Genomic DNA, 9,223 nt, shown 5'->3' on the forward strand with positions numbered 1-9,223 from the left:
GCTTGGTAAAAGAAATTAATAAAAATAGCAAAATAGTAAAATATTGGAGTTTGTAAAACAATCTCCAATTTCCCCAAAGACTCTAAAAGAGGCTAATGAGAGTAATTCCTACAATTCATTAGATGCTTTATACCAGACTTGCAACTAATGATTTGACTAGGGTCAATAGAAATGACATACACTAAGCTATTAGTTTAAAAAGAAATTCTTCCTAATCATGGCATAACAAGCAAAAACTAAAAAAAAAAAAAAAAAAAAAGAGAGAGAGAGAGAGAAAGGAGGGAAAGAGGGAAGGAAAAGAAAGCCTTTATTTTTCTGAACCTATTTTAAACCTCTTAAGAAAATTCTGTAATAATCAGGATCTCTGTAAATACTGTCAATATATGTATATGAACTTGTCTGAAAAACTACAGTTACAGTTATATTTACATTTTTGGAAATTTTCCTTCATGGCCATGTGACGTGTTGTATCTTTCTCTTTGCTTCTGGGGGCTTCAGGTTATTCTGAAAGACATGAACAGAAATCAATTTATATTTGCAGAAATGTCAGAGAATAACTAAAACTAACATTTTTAAACAACTAAGGTTTACTATTGATGTAATAATAAGAGATCACTGCTGCCATCTGGTGGAAATATATTTTAGGAGATTAGAGAAAAACAGCTTCTTCCCCTGGCTCCCATTTTTCTAGCTCTGTGGTTCTCAAATGTTTGCATATTAGAATAACCCAGAACACATTAAAAACATGCTTAAGCCTGGGCCTTGTCATAGAACCAATTAAATCAGAATCCAAAGGCGGCAGGAGGACGAGGCACTGATTTCTTTTTGTTTTAGAAGTTCCTTAGGTGATCTTAAAAAGCAGAGATGAAAACCACTGAGTGCTCCAGATCTGCTCCTTCCCTATCCTGCTTAGGTTCTCCCTAAACTTCACAATCCAAAGTCGGTGGGAAATGTTAACAGTAGGAGAAAGGATTTTATATGTGAAGGCTGTCCAGAAAGTATCCAGCTATGTCATACGAAAACCATGCAAACACAGCTGGATACTCTCTGGAGAGACACACACATGTATATACATATATATCACACCTCTGAAAGAATATTATTTCTTTGGGTAGAGAAATGCTATTTAAGAGCCTAAAAAAAAAAAAAAAAACCTCAATTCTTAATCCTTACTAAAATATTTGATTGAGATGTGGCTTATTCTTCTAACTTTTTATCTCATACCTTCTTCTCTCCCACAAAGGTGGCTTAAAAAAGTATGGAAGCACCATGATCTCATAAACGTATGCCTTCGGATCAAACAATCCTGAATGCAAACTGCACTCCGGTCACTCACTCTAGAATACTGGATAAGTCTATGTAAATTTGATAAGGTTCTGTTTCCTCATATATGAAACGGGAAAAACAAGAATGCCTACTCCACAGGGTTGCTGAAAGGGGTCAGTGAAAAGTAAAGAACTCTTGACTGGTCAAGGCTTACTTTTTCCAGGATGTACTGTTTTAAAATGTTTGAACACCTATGAAATCCCTTTGACTTACAATTAGAAGATGATAGATAATAAAGCCAAAGTATACTGCATATTACAGAAATAAGGGCTGTAAAACTGCTAGGTATTTAAAAGTAAAATCACATTTCTGAGGAGCCTAGGGAAGGCTCAAACACACATATTTTATATATATAGTATATATTAATAAGTCATATAAATATTAACCATCTCATAAATAGTAAATAAATTGTGCTACTGTATCGAATTTGCCAACATATTAACTCCAAGCATCCAAATAGTTCAATACAGTAGAGCAAAACATAGTTGATTCCCCCATACTTTCTCTATAATTCTGAAGCTAAGTATACTGGAGAGGTTGGGGAAGCAAATGGTAAATCTTAAGAAGATTCTGGTGTAGTTTTACAGTAAGCACAAACAGATGGACTTAAGGTCAAGCCCCAAATGCTACTTAATAAATATTTGACACTGGACAAATAGCAGAAACAAATTGAGTGTCTTTATTTTTTTTCTTTTAGATGGGGTTTCATTCTGTTGCCTGGGCTAGAGTAATGTGGTATCAAGATAGCTCACCAAAATCTCAAACTCACAGCCCCAAGTGACCCTCCTGCCTCAGCCTCCTGAATAGCTGGAACCAAAGTTGCTCATACTAGTCTCATACTCTTGACCTCAAGCAAACCTCCTGCCTTTACCTCTCATAGGATTACAAGGGTTAGTGCACTTTTAAAAACATTACTCCCCATGAATTTTTAAATTCCAGGGTTCACACACTCAAGTAAAGAGATGTAAAAACCAGACATACCACTGAGGGCCTTAAGAACAGCAGGTAGAACCACTGACCTCCTCAGGCTCCAGGGAGACCATTCAGGTTTTGTTCACAAAACCCACTAATAGCATGGAAAGCACCCCACACTTACCATGGCCTCTGCTTCTTCTTTAGGAGCAGCTCGCTTTAACTTCACTGGAGTAGTTCCAACAGGGGACAAAGGTGGTGACTTCACAGACCCCAAAGGACTTTTCCTATGCATTAAGTCATGGTTCTGTTTAGTGTCATTATTATTGTGTTCCGTTTTATTGTTCATAGGCAAATTGGAAGACAAAATTAGGGGCGAAACACTTGAAGAGGAATGTGATAATTTTCGAAAGGCATTACTGGTAAAGCTTGCCTGAGGGGGAGGCTTGAGTCGATCATTATCTCCATTCTCTGTCTTTTTCACTTTTATGCTTGTACTTGTTGAATTTCCATCAAATACAATGAGGGGTCTTTTCCTTAACCCATCTACAGTGCTACTCCTGAAAAGACAGACAAGCATTCTTGAAAAATACCATCTGGGATAGAAAACCAGTTCACTGGAATTCAAAGTTAAAACAAGTAATAACCCAAAAAACTTACTGATATGATTAATCTACTTAAAGTAGAACTACTGGGAATGCAATTTTCATGTCCAACCTAAATGGAAAAATTTCCTAGGCTTGGCTTGGCACCTGCGGCTCAAGTGGCTAAGGCGCCAGCCACATACACCTAAGGTGGTGGGTTCAAATCCAGCCTGGGCCCACCAAACAACTATGATGGCTGCAACCAAAAAATGGCCAGGCTTTGCTGCAGGCGCCCGTGGTCCCAGCTTCTTGGGAGGTGGAGGGAGGAGACTCACTTGAGCCCAGGAGTTAGAGGTTACTGTGAGCTGTGATGCCACGGCACTCTACCCAGGGGGACAGCTTGAGGCTCTGTCTCAAAAAAAAAAAAAAAAAAAAAACTTCCTAGGCTTTATTTCAAAGTTTAAAATATTGGGCACATTACAACACTCCTCTGGATCTGGATCTTGGTCCCTCAAAAGATAAAATAATGAACGATTCAACATTACAAGACGATCTCTTGGATCTTTCCAGTTTTAATGCTCTGATTCAAGAATTAAATTGTGAATTTTAATAATAGAGTCAAAGATCCTTTCCAAAATGACACTGAAGAACAAAGATGGTCATGTCAAGTTTGCTTCCAAGAAAAATATAACCAACACTGAAAGTTTTGCTTACTAGAAAAATGTGCCTGGATGTGCTGATCTGGAAAAAAATACCACCTGAAGAAGAGGCCAAGAAAACTACATTAAAAGGTATGTGCAGTATAAGGCACAGATTTAGGAAAGTTCACACTACCACAGCCTTTACAGTATGTAACCATCAAGCTAAAATGATGCTTAATCTTAACTGAAATGTCTTTTTGATCAAAGGTGAGACTATGTATGTGTTTATTTTTTAAAAGACAATGAGCACACATGTATTCCGCAATTATTCTTCATGCTGGGGGAATGAGCTCAATCATGACATTTTCTTCCTAACCACAGATTAAAACTAACCTACTCAGAGCTATATTTCCCCTTACCTCCTTACTCTGTCTTCTCCCATTGTCTCTAGTGTGTTGTCTACAACAGTGCTTTACAAACAGAAGGCCTTAAAAAGAAACTAAGTAACTGATCAATAGTACTTACGATATAACAGACATAGAAGAGATAATGGGCTCACTTAGGGATCTTGGGATACTTCGACCACATTAACTAACAAACATCACTGATCAATGAATTGTAATTTTCTTTAATAAAGGAAACTCATTTTTTTTTTGTTTTATGAAAAATTTTCTGAAATTCAAAAAAATTTTTTTGTTTTTGAGACAGAGTCTCACTTTGTCACTCTTGGTAGAATGCCATGGCATCAAAGCTCACAGCAACCTCAAACTCTTGGGCTCAAGCAGTTCTCTTGTCTCTAGCCTCCTGGGTAACTGGGACTATAGGTGCCTGCCACAAAGCCCAGCTATTTTTAGAGATGAGGTCTTGCTCTGGCTCAGGCTGGTCTTGAACTTGTTGAGTTTAGGCAATCCACCTACCTCGGCTTCCCAGAGTGCTGGAATTACAGGTGTGAGCCTGTACCAGGTCCAAAAAATTTTCAAATAGTATATCTGAAGCTAGATGACAGGTTCTTTCATATATTATTCAAAGACCCTCAGTCTTACTTGACCTATCTTTTTTTCAAAACTCAGCAAATTCTGTTGGCTCTACCTCCAAAATATATCCAGACTACCAAATTTACTACCTTAGTCAAATCACTGCTTACCTATATTACAACACAACCTGTTAACTGGTTTCTCTGCTTCTACCCTTGCACATAGGCCCCATTCCCAATATATACCCCTTAAATCATTTCTCAGGATAGCAGTCAGAGTGAACCTGTTAAAATGTACATCTGATAGTGTTACCACTCTGCTCAAAACCCTCCAGTGGCTTCTCATCTCAGAGTAAGGCTAAAGTTCTTAAAGTGGCTTACAAAGCTTTCTGTGATCTGACAATCTCCCCTCAAACAGCTCTCTCTCCTCGTACTTTCCTCAACCCCCACCCCCCAACAGATCTCTTTCCTTGTACTTTCTCTGTTCCAGCCCTAATGGCCACTTAGCTGTTCTGGTATATGATGGGCACACTTCTGATCCAGACTCTTTTTTTGAGACAGGTACCTCAAGCTGTTTCCCTGGGTAGAGTGCTGTGGCATCACAGTTCACAGCAACCTCCAACTCCTGGGCTCAAGCAAGTCTCCTGCCTCAGCCTCTCAAGTAGCTGGGACCACAGCGTCCGCCACGACACTTGGCTATTTTTTGGTTGCAGCTATCATTGTTGTTTGGCGGGCCTGGGCTAGATTCGAACCCACCACCTTGAGTGTACATGGCTGGCGCCTTAGCCACTTGAACCACAGGCACTGAGCCTGATCCAGACTCTTGTATTCTGCTTGGAATGCTTCCTTGCTCTCTACTTCCTATAGTTCTCTCTACCGAAATTTCATTTCCTTGCTTTACTAAAAATCATAATCCCTCTCTCCCGGTTTAACTTTCCTCCTTATCATTTTTACTATATAACATACCATATACTTAATTTTTTATGTTTCTTCTAACAAAAATATGAGCAGAAAATTTTGTCAGTTTTTTTATTCACGGCTGTAAGTACAGTGCCTGGCGCTCAACAGATAATTACTGAGTAAATGAGTAGTTTTATTCAGTAAATGAATAAGTTTATTTGGAGGAAAATAAAAGCAGAACTGTAAGAGAAAATGAAAACTAGAACCACTAAAAAGTACCTTTTAGTCTCATTTTTTATCTCATGTTGTTCTCTTTTCTTTTCCATCATTTTGCCCCATCTATTCTTTGGCAAATCCCTCTGAGGCAACGGTATTGCATGCTGGACATAAAGGTCAGTAAGATTGTCTTTATTTATTTTTACATCATTTTCAACAGCTATGTTCTTCTGTGGAAAAGAAAACAAAAGTAATTTCAAAATGATATTTTTCATTTTAATAACTAACCACCTTACCCAGTATGGTAAATTTATTATTATTACCTAAATAACAAATTATAAAATCATTTTAACAATCACACAGGCTCAAAAGTCCTGTAAGGTACTGCAAGAAGTGGTATTATGAGAGGGTTAAGCTCTGTTAAGTATTCATATTAAAGCCTCATCTTAAAGACAATGCTCATATTTCCTCATTTGTGACAAGAACTGCTGCTGCTACTGCTCAGTCAACACACCATTTCCAGTAACATCATAATAATCTATAAAGGGGACTGAAAATAAAGGATTGCCTGCAGGAAGTAGGCAAAAGAAAGCTAACAATGATAACGATTACCACATTCTTTCAATAAGCTAGTGTCATGGTTAGATCAATGGGCTGGAGGTCTCAGTAGCCTCCTGTAAGTTATTTCATGTTTTTCTAATCTAGTGCTTCTTAAATTGAGGTTAATTACCAAGATTTCAAACAGCACCAGAGATGAAACTCCAGTGCCCTTCCTGATGACAACAGCACTACATCAAGCCTACCCCCCATGTTTCCACTTCCACCTTTCAAGTGGCTTCCACCTCATCCTCCCTCATTTTCCAGTATGTTCTTGACATCATGGAAAACATGCAGCATAAGCACAGGGGCAGCCATAGAGACAGACTTTAGATTTGGGAAGGAAAATAAGAATTAAAATGAGATCATTTGGTTCTTCAATTTCAATTTAGAAAGGCTTGAAAACATTTGCATTTAGTACAACTGACTGAACAGGCCTATGGCCTCTGATAAATAAGTTCCTTTTCTTTCTTTCTTTCTTTCTTTTTGAAATGGTTAGTCTCAAACTTCCCGACTTAAGCTCAAGTGATCCTCCTGCTTTAGTCTCCCCAGTAGCTGCAACTACAGATTCACACCACTGCACCTGGATTTTTTAAATTTAAAAGCACATCTTACTTTTTGATTTTCATCCTGTACTCTTTCAGAGGTAGGAGAAACCCTAGGGAATCTCTTGAACAATATTCCCAAAGGATTCACAGGCCCCTGGCTTTGAGAAGCAATCCCCTAAAGCAGTGGTTCTTAAAGTGTGGTCCCTGAACCAGAAGCAAAAACTGTTTCAAAATGCAAATTTTCAGGCTACATCCCAGAACTACTGAATAGAAACTCTGGGGAAGAAGGCCAGCAATGTGTGTTTTAACAAGTCCTGTAGTGATTCTGACATATTTAAAATTTGAGAACCACAGGCAAAGATAACTGACATCATTAAAATAATCTATTTAGCAAGAAGGATTGAGGAAATAAGAGAAAAACAGGGTACCCACAGTAAAGTCAAATGGAAAACAACAAAATATGCCACATAAAACCCCAACAAAACTTTCAATAATTCTCTATCATTTTAAACTAAATTTGTCACTTTTTCCTCAAATTTTCCCTACCCTAAGGGGCTACACAACTTGAATGCAAACAAGCGCAACACAAAGGGCCAGGAGCTCTGAATCCTGGTTGTACCATTTACAGGTGGTGTGACGTTAGCCAAATCATTTCATCTCTCTGGGACTAGGATGCACCATCTTAATGAGGTGAGAGGGTCGCTAATGGATGATTTCTCAGATGCTTTCCCCCCTGTCGGTTCATGATTTCCACCCTTCACGTCTATTCTTCATTTCTTCCCCAGTCCCTCTCTTCCTCAGGCCTTTGCACACACACAGGCCGTGGGAGTCGTCTAGGACTCCTTTCTCCGAGCTATGAAGGACCCAGAAAGGTAAGTCCTGTTTCCCAGCAACTCGTGATATTCTAAGGAAGTCTCCTTTTCGGACAGGGGACTAGGAGAGGGAACTAGGGGAGAGCTGCCTGGTCGGTGTGTTTGGAGAGTGACACAACCGGGCGAGAGGAATGACGGCGGCTAGAGTGTCCGTCATCATCAAGAACTATTTGGGGTGAGTTCAGGAACCAGCGCCTAACCCGGGAAGGCCTATCCGCCCGCCCTCCGCTCCGGCCCACCCAACCTGCTCCAGAGTGAGGAGAAGGAACTCCTGGGATAGCAGCTCTGGGTGCAGCAGCAGCTCTGAGTCCGTGCAGCTGCGACCGCCCACGTCCCCCGCCATCGTCGTCACCAGGAGACCCCGGCCAGCTACCCAGAAGGCCCCACGAAGGCAGCGTTCCGGAAGTGGTGTACTATACGTGGAGACTGACGCGTGTCGTCACTCTGAATGCGCCGCGCGTGCGCCCTACCGTTCTGTGTTGGCTTGGGCATCAGGGCTTGCTCCTGCGGGCAAGTGCTCCTGGGCACCTTGAGAATAGAGAGGGATGTCAGACGAAGAAACGAATGGCGGGTCAAGTTTTGTAGGAAGAGAGGGAAGAGCGAAGTTCGCAGATCTGGCCACCATTGCTCACGACTCCTGTGACGTCCACTGGCAGAGCCCAAAGAGATTTCTGGGGCAGCCTCGAGGGAAAGAATCAGGCGCGCGGGGTCTATAGACGTTACTCTAAATATGGCACTTGTGGCGTCTGAAATTATCTTGCTTCCTTTTCTTAACGGTTATTTTAATATTTTGTCTCTTGATCGCCCTGTAATATAACGTAAGCCCAGTAAGGCCAGAGACTTTAATTCCTGGTAACCCCGGCGCCCTGAAATAATTCTCTGAATTAACCTGCTCACAGGTGAGGAATAATAACCAACCGTGAAACGCCAGCAGTAACAGCCAGACGTTTGTTAGAATTTTATTTGGGCTGCGTTTTACTTGAATTATCTCATTTTTCAGAATAGTTTCGAATTATAGATAGTACAATGCCTTTTTTTCAGGTGAGCAAACCGAGGCGTAGAAGACATTTTCCCAAAGCGAAGACATCATTTCCCCAGTACTAAAATTCAGCTACGTTTTCTCTGCACTTGTTAATAACTACAACGAAGTAACCATTTTTAGTTAAACAAGTTGTTGTAGGTGTCAATGATGGTCTACTGCCTTCTCTTTCATGATTTACGGGTGAGGTATACATCCCCAAATAGTTTGCACATTTAAAACTTAAACTTGCAGGCACGTTCTGAATGTGCTTATTGTTTGCATCCTCTGTAATTATCATTTTATTGGAAATTATTGCAATGTGTACAGAAATACAAATAACTCTGAGGATAAACCTTGAAAGAGTACTAGAAAAGGGCGGCACCTGTGGCTCAGTGAGAAGGGCGCCGGCCCCATATACCGAGGATGGCGGGTTTGAACCTGGCTCTGGCCAAACTGCCACAGAAAAATAGCCAGGCGTTGTGGCGGGCCCCTGTAGTCCCAGCTACTCGGGAGGCTGAGGCAAGAGAATCGCTTAAGCCCAGGAGCTGGAGGTTGCTGTGAGCTGTGACGCCACAGTACTCTACCGGGGGCAATAATCCGTCTCTTAAAAAAAAAAAAAAGAAAGAAAGAAAG

General features: G+C 40.5%; 1 protein-coding gene across 1 annotated transcript; it reads right to left on the reverse strand.

Annotated features, from left to right (window-relative positions):
- Positions 1–287: 287 nt before the first annotated feature.
- On the reverse strand, positions 288–7,963 carry CUNH2orf49 (chromosome unknown C2orf49 homolog). Its single transcript, XM_003794316.3, has 4 exons — positions 7,814–7,963; positions 5,616–5,782; positions 2,423–2,798; positions 288–504 (listed from the first exon to the last, which is right to left on the reverse strand). The coding sequence occupies exons 1-4, from the start codon at positions 7,910–7,912 to the stop codon at positions 448–450; spliced, it is 699 nt and encodes a 232-aa protein (XP_003794364.1). The 5' UTR covers positions 7,913–7,963; the 3' UTR covers positions 288–447.
- Positions 7,964–9,223: the final 1,260 nt, after the last annotated feature.

This window comes from Otolemur garnettii, unplaced genomic scaffold (genome assembly GCF_000181295.1).
Source record: "Otolemur garnettii isolate 467f Iridium unplaced genomic scaffold, OtoGar3 scaffold00079, whole genome shotgun sequence".
In the NCBI taxonomy this organism is placed as follows: Eukaryota; Metazoa; Chordata; class Mammalia; order Primates; family Galagidae; genus Otolemur; species Otolemur garnettii.